This window comes from Ctenopharyngodon idella, chromosome 13 (assembly GCF_019924925.1).
Source record: "Ctenopharyngodon idella isolate HZGC_01 chromosome 13, HZGC01, whole genome shotgun sequence".
NCBI classification, from domain to species: Eukaryota; Metazoa; Chordata; class Actinopteri; order Cypriniformes; family Xenocyprididae; genus Ctenopharyngodon; species Ctenopharyngodon idella.
The window spans coordinates 20269265-20284659 of record NC_067232.1 but is presented as its reverse complement, the minus strand read 5'-3'; the positions used below and the strand labels follow the sequence as shown (position 1 = coordinate 20284659).

The 15395-nt window shown below is 38.7% G+C and overlaps 1 protein-coding gene across 4 annotated transcripts; it reads right to left on the bottom strand.

Moving 5' to 3' along the window:
- Positions 1–300: 300 nt before the first annotated feature.
- On the bottom strand, positions 301–13598 carry cdc42ep3 (CDC42 effector protein (Rho GTPase binding) 3). Of its 4 annotated transcripts, XM_051917991.1 has the most exons (3): positions 13460–13598; positions 12612–12983; positions 301–1890 (listed from the first exon to the last, which is right to left on the bottom strand). In XM_051917991.1, exon 3 carries the CDS (start codon positions 1686–1688, stop codon positions 783–785), a length of 906 nt encoding a protein of 301 aa, XP_051773951.1. In that variant the 5' UTR covers positions 1689–1890; positions 12612–12983; positions 13460–13598; the 3' UTR covers positions 301–782. The 4 variants fall into 4 exon arrangements, with proteins under 4 accessions (XP_051773951.1, XP_051773952.1, XP_051773950.1 ...); XM_051917992.1 differs by lacking the exon at positions 12612–12983 and having other exon boundaries at positions 13460–13591; XM_051917990.1 differs by lacking the exon at positions 13460–13598 and having other exon boundaries at positions 12612–13109.
- Between the last annotated feature and the right edge of the window lie 1797 nt (positions 13599–15395).

The window sequence follows — 15395 nt, the reverse complement described above, 5'->3', positions numbered from 1 at the left end:
TGACTGATGTTTTAAACTAACACACATCCAGCATTATGTGTTTTAAACATGACATTTATATCTTCATTTAACACATGCTGACCTTTTGTGACAACATGCCCCAATACTTGTTCTTATACTATATGGGGCAAGTTGTCAAGATTGGAACCTGTCATTAAATAGCCTATTATAGGCTTTTCAGCAAAACTGAAACAGTAAACTCTTTATAAGGCACAAAACAACCCCCAGTCTTCCCTATTCCGAAGAATTTAAAAAGAATAACAAAATAATCAAACAATAATAATAATAATCTAAAAGAGAGTTGTTTAATTCATTTATTTATTTCATATTTAGCTTCACAACGTAAAAACATATATGCTGTAGGTATATGCCTTTAAGGTTTGGTAGTGTGGTTAATGAAACTGTCAATCTAAACATCTGTGCATGAAAGGTATTGTGATGGGAACATCGTATATGTTTGCAGAAATGTACATGTTATCACACTGACTTTTGTATGATGTTGTGGATCTTGTGCATGAACAACAGTAAACAAAATAAGCCTAATTTGATCTGCATGTACAACATCAGTAGCTATGCATGCTTAAACTTAACTTAAAAGGCACAAAGGCTGTGTGTCAGTCACATAATTTTTGCAAAACAAGGTGTGCAAGACACTCGGAAGCCAAAGACAAAAAACTTACTCTGGGAAAGAAAGTTCAGCCTCTTCAGTTCAATATTGCCATGTCATGTTTATGGGCTCAAAACAAATAGATTCCCTTTTGGTTCTCTGTGAAAGTCATGGCCTAAGACACCGGCTTATTCATGATATTGAGTACGTCATCCAAAATGGATGGGCCCAAGTCGAGTTCGAGAGAGAAAAGGGATCCTGTGATTTGTGTGAGCGACTCCTGTGAGTGGCTTTTGCTTTTGGAGATTTCAAAGTCCGAATCACATAGTCGACCCTCTTCCACGCCACTATCTCTGTCCGCCCAGTCGCCCTTGATGCCGAACATCTCCTGTTCGTATTGGAAGACTGAATCGCCGTTGTTACCATTGTTAAAGTTCCCATTGGCATCGCCGTTCTCATTAACGAAGACGGACAAAAATGTTTCAAGCTCGTTTTCACTGTTGTGCATCTTCTTTTTTGCAAGAGGTTTCTCAGGCATCTCCATGCGGTCGATCAAAGGTTCGTCCTCCTCCGGGACGGGGCTGGGGTCACTCCTAAAGACGCTGATGGACTGAAGAAGGGTCTCCATCTGCAGGAATTCCAGATCTTCAGAACTGGCTTGAGGAGTAGATGGCTCAGACAGGTGGCCCTGGTTCATGGGAAACACAGTGGTGGAGATCAAAGGTAGAGTCAGTGCTTGGCTGCCCCCGATGGATGGAAGCGAGATTGCGTTCTTCAGGACTGGTGATGGAGTTTCGATGCAAGATGCATCAGAGGCACTATTAGCTCTCATGAACTCCCCGTGGATGCCATATTGAGGTCGAGTAAGACCACCTTTCCCTGGTAGAAGCTCAAACTTTCCTTGTAGGAACGACATGTCGCCGAAGGCGTCGCACTCACCACCCTTTCCAATGTGGATAGTGTGTCGAAAGTCTCCGAGAGGTGGGCTGATCATATCCGGCGATAAAATGTCCCTCAGACGACATTTCTTCCCCTTCTTACTGTAGTTGGATTTCAGGTAGATTGGCGTTTTGGCAGGCATCCCTGCTATAGAGTCCAGTGGGTATGGAGAGGAACCAAGACCACTGTGGAAGTTCAGATCTCCTCAGCTGTGTGATAAACTTGCTGGAGTCTCGCAAAGTAAAAAGGCAGGGATTACATTCTCAGAGAGAAGCTGTTTTAAATGTGTCCTCAATCCTCACTGAAGATAATCTAGCTCCAATGTTTGAATTAATGTCCTTTACCTGGATAGATGGAGAAAAAAAAAATTAGTTTTCTTTGTACTCAGCATCAAAGAGCTTTATTCAAGTAAGCAGCTTCACAGTGATAATAGGACAATTAATGGACAGAGATTATTTTGGCTTTACAGCAGATCTAGGAAAAAGTTATTATTATATTACTAAGGTTTTTGATTGAATCACTTCCGTTGTAAAAATCGTTCATTATTAAACTTAGGGGCCGCTTAAATGACGCCTTTTTAACTGAAAACAGAAGACTTTTAATGTGTTCTTGCCATTCATTTACGTGTTTAGTCTATAGGTATGCGCATTTGAATGTGTGAGTGTGCACACACATTTTTTTACAAAGTGACATCACCAAATTACTTGTCTGGCCCGCACAATACAGAATTATTAGTCGTTTCCGTGGATCCATGCGAACTGGAATCATTTTGATAATATTTTATCTATACATAGGGAAAGGAAAGGGAAGGAGGCCTTCGTAGGGGATAGTTTAGTTGACACTTCAGGGCTGCGTTCTTGTCATGTCTAGGTTCAGGTCCTTCATCTCATCTGGATACAGCCTGGATCTGGCAGACTACGGTAAACCTTGGAATAAACAGATAGAGACTAATATTAGCGTAGACGCCATTCTTCTTATGATGTAGCGAGTTTATCAGTGTTACGGGAAGTGTTCCCGGTTCTGGCTGACCTAATTTATGCAGCCTAACAATTTGCATTATTTGAATTATAGAAATAGATAATGTGTTATGTGTATGCCAGGTTAAAGAGATGTGTTTTTAGTCTAGATTTAAACTGACAGAGTGTGTCTGCTTCCCAAACAATGCTAGGAAGACTGTTTCAAAGTTTAGGTGCTAAATAGGAGAAGGATCTACAGCCTGCGGTTGATTTTGATATTCTAGTTATTATCAACTGGCCAGAATTTTGAGATCGCAATAGACGTGAAGGACTATAATGTGTTAAGAGCTCACTCAAGTACTGGGGAGCTAAACCATTTAGTGCTTTGTAAGTAATTAGCAAGATTTTAAAATTTATACTATATTTAATAGGGAGCCAATGCAGTGTTGACAGAACTGGGCTAATATGGTCATACTTCCTGGTTCTAGTAAGAACTCTAGCTGCATTGTGGACCAGCTGGAGTTTGTTTATTAGGTGTGCAGGGCAACCACCCAGTAGAGCATTACAGTAATCTAGCCTTGAATGCATGAACTAACTGTTCTGCATTTGTCATTGAGAGCATATGTCGTAATTTAGATATATTTTTGAGATGGAAGAATGTGGTTTTACAGATGCTAGAAATTATATTGTATTATGTTGTATTCATAAATCAAATATTTGATTTGTTTAAATGTTAAAGTAAATTTCACATGTATCTGAGTGTAGTCTTTCTGTGGAACGTTCAAAGAGAGATCAAAGAAAATATTTATCTCTGTCTGAAACCGTCTTTTGAAGTTGAAATAATAAATGTACTAAAACTAAAACTCAAATACAAATAAATGACTAAACACAAATATTAAAATGAAAACTGAAAGTATATAAAGTAAAACTAAATAAATATATTAATAAATGCTATAATCATGTATAAATAATACTAAAAGAACACTGATCCAAGGTTGCTGATGGATGGACAGACAGGATTTTGAAAAAGAAAAAAACTAACCCAAGTAAATACAATAACAGTATGTTCCTTTGTAAAGCCAGTATAATGAGAATATCTGTTGTTGTCATTTATTTCAAAATGACCATGTTTACATGTTTTAATGAACTCCACTTGAGTCAAGAAGCTTTAAAGATAAATAAAGGATTTCTAGAGATAAAGTAGAAATTGCAGAGAGTTTAGAGAGGCTTAAAGAGAGGAGGGCAGGGATAAAGAGATAGGAGAGAGAGAGAAGGGTGACCACATATCATAAGAGAGAGAGAGACTTCTTGCCATTTATGGACATATCCTTTTGAGATGCCTTTAAACATTGACCCTCAACGACAGACTGCAAACAATCTCTAAAGCAGCGACTGGGCCACAGCTAGCCAAATATGTACGACTGAAAAAACATCCACATTCCCTCGGCAGCAGAGCCCAATGTCCTTTCACTCCTTTAAGACCTGCTTCACTAGACTGTTCAAGACCTGAGGCCTTTTTCATTTCAACAGAGAACCTTTTGCAAAACTGTATCTATGGTGATGAAAAAACAACATAACGGTGCTGTAAGCATTTTTTTTTTAAAAATAGTAATACACATAAAATATCCCTATTATGTGAAAGATATCACTGAAATAGGTTTTTTGAGAAATCATAACCATCTCAGTCCCGAAAAAAAAAACAGGAGAGTGCCCTTCAGAAAGGCCAATCAGTAACGTTCTGTGCCTGTCAATCAATGAGTATTCTGACATGGGTTTGGAGGGCAGGTTTTGGAGATATGGCATGTGATTGTATGTCTAATATACATGTCTAAAGGCCCATTCACACCAATATACACTCACCGGCCACTTTGTTATGTACATCTGTTCAACAGCTTGTTAATGCAAATATCTAATCAGCCAATCACATGGCAGCAACTCAGGGTACGTTTACACGACAACAATGTAATAAAAACAGATTTTTTTTTCCTTTGTGTTTCGCATGCAGATGAAGTTGTCAAAACAATCCCTATTCACACAGGTCCACGAAAACACTGTATTATGCTGCCAGGTCAGTAGTTGGCAAACTTTGTAAAGAAACATTATATGCCTATAGACTGAACATGTAATATGCATGTGCATGACGTCACCGTTCTCACAAATTCATATTTTTGTAGTTTACATGGAGACAATAATAGTATTGTTTTCAATAACTTGTACTTTGAAACCCATTTTTAAAAGTTTGTGTTTTGCAATATAGGTATTGTCCTATTTACAGCATGACAATATGTAGCCACCGTGCTGGACTGCTGTGTCTTCTGAGGCAGCGGCAGAAACGTTAGAAGGCTGGTATGTGCAGTTTTATTCTGTGCTGTTGTCTCCTCCGGTCTCATAATTCAACATGTCTCCATTATATTGCAATTTTCTGCTCAACTGGCACTTCACAACAACAAAACCTTGTTTCTGCAGCATTTGTCAGCATGTTTCCTATAACAACGTCTGATATGTTTACCTTTTAAGTGGTGTGAGAGTGACATAAACCACACAAAATCCAATTAGAGCAGTCAGACTACAATGGATTTCCAGAAATGAGATGTGAATAGGATTTCAAACCACATATGAATGTATCTCAAAACGGATTTGTAAAAATCACATTTCATGTGATTTTTTGCTGTTCACACTAAAAATGCTAAAAATGATTGGATTTCAATCGGATATGCACAAAAATCGGATTTGGACTGACGGTCTGAACAAGGCTTTAGGCATGTAGACATAGTCATGATGATCTGCTGAAGTTCAAACTGAGCATCAGAATAAGGAAGAAAGGTGATTTAAAGGGTTAGTTCACCCAAAAATGAAAATTCTGTCATTTATTATTCACCCTCATGTCGTTACACATCCATAAGACCTTCGTTCATCTTCAGAACACAAATTAAGATCTTTTTGATGAAGTCTGAGAGGTTTCTGTCTCTCCGTAGAGATCTAACACAACTACTACTCAAAGGTCCAGAAAGGTAGGAAAAACTCCAGTGACTCCAGTGGCTTAAACTCAATTTTATGAAGCGAAGTGAGTGCTTTGTTTGCGCAAAAAAACATAAAACACAAAATAATATTATCCAAAGCATGTTTACGCAACAATGCCAGCTCTTTGATGCTCTTGTGAACACTCGCACATGTGCATTGAGTTGACAGCGAGTCTGAACAAAGCACGCATGAAGCTCTCGTGAACGTGCATTGCAGATCAATATTTTTGTAAGGTAGTAAATTATGTTTTTTTTTTTTTTTTTGCACAAACAAAGCACTCACGTTGCTTCATACAACTGAGTTTAAGCCACTGGAGTCACTTAGAGTACTTTAATGATGTCTTTTTCCTACCTTTCTGGACCTTTGCGTGGTAGTTGTGTTGGATCTCTATGGAGGGAAAGAAACCTCTCAGACTTCATCAAAAAGATCTTAATTTGTGTTCCGAAAATGAACTAAGGTCTTACAGATGTGGAACAACATGAGGGTGAGTAATAAATGACAGAATTTTCATTTTTGTTTGAACTAACCCTTTAAATGCCTTTGAATGTGGCATGGTTGTTGGTGCCAGACGGGTTGGTCTGAGTATTTCAGAAACTGCTGATCTACAGGCACAACCATCTCTGGAGTTTACAGGGAATGGCCAGAAAAAGAAAATATCCATTGAGCGGCAGTTCTGTGGGTGAAAATGCCTTGTTGATGCCAGAGGTTGGTTCGAACTGATAGAAAGGCAACAGTAACTCAAATAACCACTCGTTACAACCGAGGTCTGCAGAAGAGCATCTCTGAACGCACAACACATTAAACCTTGAAGCAGATGGGCTACAGCAGCAGCATATTTATTCAAGCCACAAAAACATAACTGTTACTGAAAAATGGACAATACACAATCTCTTAGGGTGATGTCAGTACGTACATATATTTGTCCTAAATGACTGCATTTTAATGGAAAACTATGTGAGTGACGCTGTGGTGCAGCATGATTTTGAACAGCCGGAGTTGTCATTGGGCGCCGCCGGTGTGCATACGGTCATAGAAAACAATGGCTAGGCTGTGTCCAAAATTGCCCCCTATACCCTTAAATAAGGCACTCTTTGAGAGGACAGCCATTTGTAGTGGTGTCCGAAACCATAGTGGACGTTATCGAGTGCACTCATTCAGTCCCTTAGGGTTAGCTTACCCAAAAATGAATTTCCTGTCATTAAGTACTCACCCTCATGTCGTTCCACACCCGTAAGACCTTTGTTCATTTATAGTCACATTTAGTCACATTTTCAAATGTCTATATGACTGTCTGCTTTTGCTTAATATCTGCTTACAATGTTTTTTGACGGTCCCCCAACAGACATTCTATTATAAGTAACTTTGCAACTACATGTCAACTTATACTAACCCAAACCCTAACACCTAACCTTAACCTAACAAGTCTACTAACAGTCTACTACGATCTACTAATACTCTAATGACTCAATGAGAGTTAGTTGATATGTAGTTGCAAAGTTACTTAGTAGAAAGGTGGACCATCGAAATACAGTGTAACCACTGTCTATACTACAATATCAAACCAAGTAGCATCTGTGTCCAAATACGGTTTGAGGCCACTGTATATTAAAATACCGCAGCATTACCATCTGATAACATGGAGCCACCACAGTACTAAATATGACAGTCTGAATGATGCCACAGCTCAAAGTTCCACATCCCCTGAAGATCCCAGTTAGAGACAGTCGAAAGGACACTGTTTACAAAACACTAGAAATTCCATTTCCTAGCAATACATGACTCCCCTGTGGTAACGTCCTAACAAATCACAGCTGATAAACAACAGGAGCAAGATGAAGGTGAGCAGCAGTACAAACCTTGACAATGATATAGTCTGTTTTAGTCTGCATGAATGGCATTATTCTGGTCATCTTACAATTTGTTTTTGCACCAGCTCAAAGGTTGCTGTGTGAGTTGACAGGGCTTTAAAAGCATTTTTGGACACTGATGCAGTGAAACTCAAATAAACTACTGGAGCGCTGAACGGAAAACTATTTTTAGACGTGACAAGCATCATCGGGGTGGCTTGAAGAATGCGTGGCTGCATGAGTGTGTCAGTGATAGAGGAAAATACATGTGTGTGTGTGTGTGTGCGCGTGTGTGTGTGTGTTAAACGTCCTGGTAAACCCTACGTTATGGGGACAAAATGTCCTCACAAAGATGGCAATATCCGAAATCCTTGTCCTTATGGGGAAATTTTTTGGTCCCTACAAGGAAAACAGCTTGAAAGCAGTGTTGTTATTTTTGTTTAAAACTATTAAAAATAGTCTTTCAGTAATTGAAATAAATCTGAAAAAATAAAATAAAAATAAATAAATACTAGAAGTTAAACTTAAACAAGAATTAGAAATATTGCAACTAAACTGAAATAATTAAGTTTAATCTGTAGTGCTAAAATAAATACAACTAAAAATAAAATAAAAATACATATTTTTTTTAATTCTATTAAAAATGGTAAAAACACATACCAGATTTAGAATTAAAATGAGAAAAATATATTAAATATAGAAATATACAAAATATTAATTAATACTATAATAATATATAAATAATAATAAAATACCACTGAATCAAACCCATTTGACTTTAAGCTTGAGTGCTGTTTGCAGACACATAAACAGCAACGTCTAGAAATTTGCTTGTTTGATTACACTGATGAAAAAGTTCACATAAGGTCTGCCGTCACGGCATGATCAAGGCAAGCAGGTGTGTGAACCCCTGGACCAGGTGAAATAAATCTCAAAGGTAAGCCTAAATAATGCTTAGTTAAAGCTATGGTTAGTCTTCAACTTAAACCCCAGCAGGTGTGAGATGTCTTTGAATAAATTGTTCAATGCCATGACTTGTTAAACAACAACAAACAATGCCATTCAGTGCAACAATCTACCACACTCAGGTTTAGAAGTTGAGCAGCTGCCTCTCACACCCTCTTGATATGGATTTATCTCGGGGCCATATCCTGCCTTCGTTTTAGATCTGGAATGAGTCCACGGGCAAATGTTGCACTTCCAAGTGCCCTGACGCCCCTGCTGAGATGGATCTGTCTACCCCCTTCCCTGGGGGGACGTATCATCACACACCCCTCAGAAGTGCATGTCAGCAAGTTGGCAGCGTGTCTCCCATCTGACAGACTGAATAAGCTGAAGACTGGGCTCCATTCAGAAAGGGACAAAATGGGAGTGAATTAAGGCTGAATAAGAATTAAAAAATGAGGATATTCCACCCAAAAATTCGTCATCATTTACTCACACACATTTATTTCTTTTGAAAAACAAAAAAGATATTTCAAAGAACGTTGGGAACCAAACAACAATGGAGTCAACTGACTTCCAATGAATGAAAAAATAAAATAAAAAAATCTTCTTTCATGCTCCACAGAAGAAAGTCATACAGTTTTGGAATGACATGAAAGTGAGAAAATAATAATGGCAGAATATTCATTTTTGGGTGGACTATCCCTTTAAGACTGAACTAAATGGAATTAATGAGACTGAATAAGAAAACAAATGAAACTGAAAGTTGCTAAATGTACCAGAATAATGTCAGAAGACTGAATGTCATTAAATAAGCCAGACTCAGATTGAACTAGGTAGAATAAATGAGACTGAAAACAGAAGAAAGCCATACAGTTTTGCAACTGTTTTTAATTTTCTGAGAGCTATGTACCACGTGGCCACTGTACCACCTGACCACTGCAGATTTAAAGGGATAGTTCACCACAAAATGAAAATTCTGTCATCATTTACTAACCCTCAGGTTGTTCCAAACCTGTATAAATTTCTTTGTTCTGTTGAACACAAAGGAAGATATTTTGAAGAATGTGAGGAACTGAACAGTTCTGGGGCACTAATGACTTCCATAGTATTTTTTTTTCCTACTATGGAAGTCAATGGTGCCCCAAAGTAGCCTGGTTACAAACCTTCTTTAAAATATCTTCCTTTGTGTTTTTTAAGAAATTTACACAGATTTGAAACAACTTGCGGGTGAGTAAATGATGACAGAATTTTCATTTTTGGGTGAACTATCCCTTTAAGGTGTGTTTGGCTTGAAGCGGCGCTGTGCAGACCGATTGGTGTATGACATCAAGTACTATGAGAGTGATTTGAAAGCATACAGAGCTTTATTTATCGTAATTACGACATGGCTTGAACACAGAGAGAAATTTTATTTTTGGGTGGACTATCCATTTAAGACTTAACTAGATGGAATTAATGAGACTGACAAAGAATTAATAAGACTGAATAGATCACTGAATAAGAAAAAAATAGACTGAATGTTACTGAACAAGCCAGACTGAACTAGGCAGATTAAAATGATACCGAATTAGTGCTGTCAAAATTATCATGCTAACGCATGCGATTAATTTAATTTAAAATATTTAACTCAATTAAAGCAGCATCCGTTTTTTTCGTCATGATTTGGCTAATGTTAAATGATATGATCACGCACTTATACACACAAATGATTTTAAACCATTCAAGTACCACAAGACTGTTGTTAATGTCGTGTCTGTGTCACACACACACACATTAAGCCCCGGATATACTTCGGCCGTCCGCGTTCGTGCATCGTCCGAATGACGTCATGCGGAGGGCTCGCGGCCGGCCGCACACCCCGTCCGCGTGCAGCCCAAATTTCGAGACCGCGCGGACGGTGCGCGTACAACAGCGCATGCGCAAGCAGAACAGAAGAGTCCACTAGGTGGCAATACGCACAGTACTGAGCACAATGTGCAGTCGTCGAAGAAGAGTGTGTAAAGAGCGATTCAAAAACAAGACGAGTAAACTCAGAAGCATGCCTTCTCTATCGTTTTTGATTCCTGTTCTCTTGGTGTAGCTTCTGAACTATGTTGAAATGGTGGATGCACTATTTTTCTCCTCCGATCCTGCCCAACGAATGTCCCGTTGATGACACGATGTCTGGTAAAGAGTATAGAAAAAATTCTACTGCGCATGTGTCGAACTCGGTCATCTGCGCGCATCTGTGGTTTTAGTATACTTTGAAAGATGCGCGAGACGTGTCCGGGCGCGGAAAGTGAAGTATACCCAAGCCCCTTGTACAGAAAGACGTGCGCCAGTATCGAGTTCTCTTTCGCGCTTGAGCAAACAACACAGAGACTTATGCCAAAATATCCGTTTTGTCGAGTAGCCTATCTTCATAAGAGCAGTCTTAAATGAGTTAAATAACGTCTTAAATGAACTTAAAGAGTTGTGAGAAAATGAGATGTGAGTCAGGTCTTAAAGTCACAGCAGCTTAATAAACCAGTTGCTGTGATGTCTGTCATTGATGTTAATCAAAGAACAAAGGTAACAGAGAACGTTGTAGCTTTAATAAGAATTAATCTATATTTAATTTATAATTTTTGCAGTGAAGACTGTAAAGTGTTTGGTAACTTATTCAATTTCTGTATATTTCCTACCTGTTAGACAGGTAGGAAGGCCACAGGTAAATATGACATTTATATAATGGGTTTATTGTGAAGATTGTTTTAAGTTCACTTAAATTAAAAGTTGTTTTTTTAAGCCTAATAATTTTAGTTATACTGTAATGTTGAATGTCTATAATTAATGTTTTGTTTTTTTTTTAAATAAATTTCATAAAGACATCAGTACCAGTATTAGTAGTGATACTGGCATTTATTCATAAGGAGATGCCATTAAACAAATATTTAAAATATACTGTCTTTAAGTTGTTTCTACATTAGTTTGGAGAGTAACTAATTATTACACATTACACATATTAAACATTTTTAATCACGATTAATTACAAAAAATGTGTGATTAATTCGTTAATTTTTTTTAATTGATTGACAGCACTAGACCGAATATGACAAAATTTTAGAAAATAAGACTGAAGATGCCAGAACGAGACAGAAAAAGACCAAATTGGGTGAGAGGTAAGAGCAGGGGTCTGAAGACGGATCTTATTGCATACTGCTGGCAGTCAGGAAATAACTCGTGTGCGAGTATGTGGGTCACATTATTATTAGAGCAAGTGTGAGCAGTGATCTAAACAAGTGCAATGATGACATTCCCACTGTAGACAGAGAAGTGTTAAGACTCTCTTCAGCCCCGCAACTGTGCCACTTTTGATTCTCCTTCTGAGCCATTTTAGCCATAGCCTTTTTTGGCTGAAAACCCGACCACCCGGTCCCATCTAAGAAGTTGCTGCTGCAGATGATGAAGCTTAAAGCACATCTGCATAATTTGGATGTTTTTGGCTGTTCTTTTTAGATGTGCAATCTCCCACAGCATGCAGGCTATTTCATCTGAGCTGGTCAAGCTCTCCTCTTGGGTGGTTCAGGTTTTTCCTCCACTCTTGGGTGTTTCAGGCCTAAGCTTTCAATCTTTCAAATTCCTCCGGCCACAAACGACCCTTTTGGACAATGTTCTAAATGATTAAAGACAAATACCGCACTCGGCCCAATTTGAGGTTTCCAGTGTGTTACATAAAGCAACCCTTAATTACACTCTGGGATTGGTGCTGCTTTTGGAGAAACCGGGGTGGAGCGAGGTCTCTTTTGCCTCAACTTCATGCTTTTTACACCCTGCTATCCACCTCCAATGCTTCTGTTCTCAAGCTGCTATTGTCTTTGGCTTTATGCGTGCAGGAGTCAAGTTGACTTTCCAAGTTCTGTTGGATGGAGGAATGTATCTGAGGAATTTCAGAAGCTCTCTTCTGGTCAAACAGTTAAGTGTGTGCTTGAAGAACAGAGAAGAGCCAGGTGTCGGGTTGCTTTGCGCTTCTCAGCCCTTGTTTTGTGGTGTGTAGGAATTTGCTCAACATATTCTGCAGAACCAAATCTCACATGTCGTAATGACAGCCATGTGCACGAGTGGAAAGAGGTTTCACAAGCCTAACTATAGCAAATAACAGCCACATGCTCTGTGAATACAACAATTTCTCAATCTTATGTCATCTATCAGAGTTTGCACTCAAGAAACATACCCTTAAGAAATCATTCTATGACATCTGCATGTAATACAAATAATCATTTGTTATCAAGCACATACACCTGCAAAAATCCAGCCAGCCATATCTATTTTTACCTGCTTGTGTGTCTTTGCAGATTAATGTCCCTGTTTTCTTCGCTCTGTGTTTGCTGTCCTGGAGGTGCCTTGACTCAAACTGTTAGTCAGCTTCTGGGTGGTGCTGGGGTGGTGCAGCGTGTTGCAGTTTTCGTCTTCTCTCTCTCACTCTCTCTCTCTTTCTGCCCTTGAGGGTTTGCTTCTCGCAGGCAGGACGTCTGCTGGACAGCTGTTTCAGAATTCCTCCTCTGAAGCGGTTCGGCGTGTCTCCACTTTGCTTTGCTCCTCCTTTCTCCGCCTGCAGCACCTGTCCCTGCTTGTCTGTGGACGGCAGCGTTGAAATATAATTCTGTCGTCCTCTGTAGTGTCGACCTCGAGCTGCGGCAGTATTTCCTGGAGATACAGACAGCGTTCAGTCATGGGAGGAGGGAAATGAAGAGCGTGGAGTCTCTCCGACTGTGCTTCCCAGCTGCTGAACGTCAAAGTCCTTCCCTTCCAAAACAGAGTGAAAGAAATACAACCCCATTCTCTCTCTTTTTCATCTTCTCACTCCCCACCTCCCTTCTCCTGCTTTTTCTCACACGTTTTTTCTTTCTATCCCTGATTCCCTTTCTATTCTCTCATTCTGCATTTTATTTCGCTGACTTCAGCATCTGTACTTCATTTGTTTGCTCAGCATTTACCATTTATCATTATAACATCCGAGAGATACAATGCAACCTTGATGGATGAATGGATAGATGGATAGATAGATAGATAGATAGATAGATAGATAGATGGACAGACAGATATAGATAGATAGATAGATAGACAGACAGACAGACAGACAGATAGATAGATAGATAGATAGATAGATAGATATTGCTTACTTATAGAGAAAAGCTGTTTCTTTTTGCAGCTGCACTCTAAACCTCTGTAGAGCTTCTCGTCACCTCATCCTCAACCTAAAATAGGTTTCCTTGGCAACATACAGTACAGTGCTCTGCAGTGAGCTCACGTTTGACAGGGATTAGGAGTGGGTGCAGGGAGTCTATCCTACCCTTGTGTGTGTGTGTGTGTGTGTGTGTGTGTGTGAGAGAGAGAGAGAGAGAGAGAGAGAATGAGCTCTGTTCCAAAAGCTATCTATAGTGAGCTTCCTACCTAGAGAGCATTTTAAGGAAGTTCCTAAAAATAAGAGACCTCAATATGGGCAACCTATAAGAGAACATCACATGTATGCTTTGAAAACATCCTAAAATGAATTAATTTAAAATAATAATAATTTCAAGATGGTGGATAAAGCAGGAGAAATGTTTCTAAGTTTAATAATATAACACTTTACTCAATATTTGTGTGTGCTATGTATTTTTATGAGACTTTTATCAGAGTATCACAACGTTAGCTATTAGCAACATGCTCACGTCAAATGAAAATTAATTTATAGTCAAGTGTGCTTTGCGGACAAGAGCTATTTGTGTGGTTCACAGAATAGCTGGCTATATAGAGCTTTCCAAATCAGTATCTTATGAGGTTCCAGATCAGTTTAAATGCTGCCTTAGAAGGAAGCTACCTAGGCAGTAGGCAGCAATGCCACTCACTACATTGAAAAAAAGTTCTTTAGAACTGTCTTATTTTTCATTTAAAATATCTAAAAATTAAAATCTTTTTTTTTTCATGTGTTAAAGCTGCAGTCCGTAAGTTTTGCTTTGTCGCCATCTCTGTTTGAAACCTGCAATTGCAGTTGTTTGCGGAATTATCATCTTTACGTGGGTTGTGCATCAGCATGGCTCCTCAGCGCGGATGAATCTAATGTTTGCTGTCAGTCAGCACATCGGTGTGGATACTGTACTTCGGAATCACAGATTCTGCATCTTGGAAGTATGACCAAAATAAGAATTTTCACCGGAAAAAGTAATCTGAACAAGTAAGTAACATGTCTGCCACTTTTGTTCTGGCCAACTGAGAAAAAACGCATTACAATAAATTGCTCTGCCAATGGTGATTAAATCTAACGATCGCTTAGCTCGGATCATGTCAAACCGTGCAAATTATTATTATTGCTATACTTTGTTCTCAAATTGTTAATGTTAACAACATCAGCATTGCGTGACTAAGTGTATTTAATGTATATTATCATTACCTGTAGATTTCAATTTCTGTAGACAAGTCTTTTGCTTTTGACTACTGGTGAATCTCCAGTAGTCACTGATGATTGTCATTTGGACCTTTCTGGATTACAATCCGCTATCAAAATAATAAGTTTAATTAATGCAGCTGCTGTGAGAAAAAGGCTATAAATGATCCGCTACCAACAGCATCCTCACATGCGATATAGCCTACTAGCTGGGACTCCTTCTTTATGTAAACAGATGTGACGTAATGATGCAAAGACGAATGGCAGCATGCTCGAATTTCCTGCGGAAACCCACCAGTACCACCCGAATTAGAAATCATTATTACAAGCTTACCAGTTGTGAATCAGGCTAAGGTAAGGAGATAGTTTTGAACACTGGCTGGTTATACTTGCTCAAAAAATTATTTTGGATCATTTTTAACCAAAAAAAGAACTGCAGCTTTAAGTATAAACAATTTAAGGTCATTTAAAGGGTTAGTTCACCCAAAAATGAAAATTCTGTCATTAATTACTCACCCTTGTGCCGTTTTACACCCGTAAGACCTTCGTTAATCTTCGGAACGCAAATTGAGATATTTTTGTTTAAATCCGATGGCTCCGTGAGGCCTACATAGGGAGCAATGACATTTGCTCTCTCAAGATCCATAAAGATAATATAAACATATTTAAATCAGTGCATGTGAGTACAGTGG

Excerpts from the sequence above, each read along its gene's own strand:
- cdc42ep3 (XM_051917991.1), bottom strand. The coding sequence starts at position 1,688 with ATGCCTGCCAAAACGCCAATCTACCTGAAATCCAACTACAGTAAGAAG.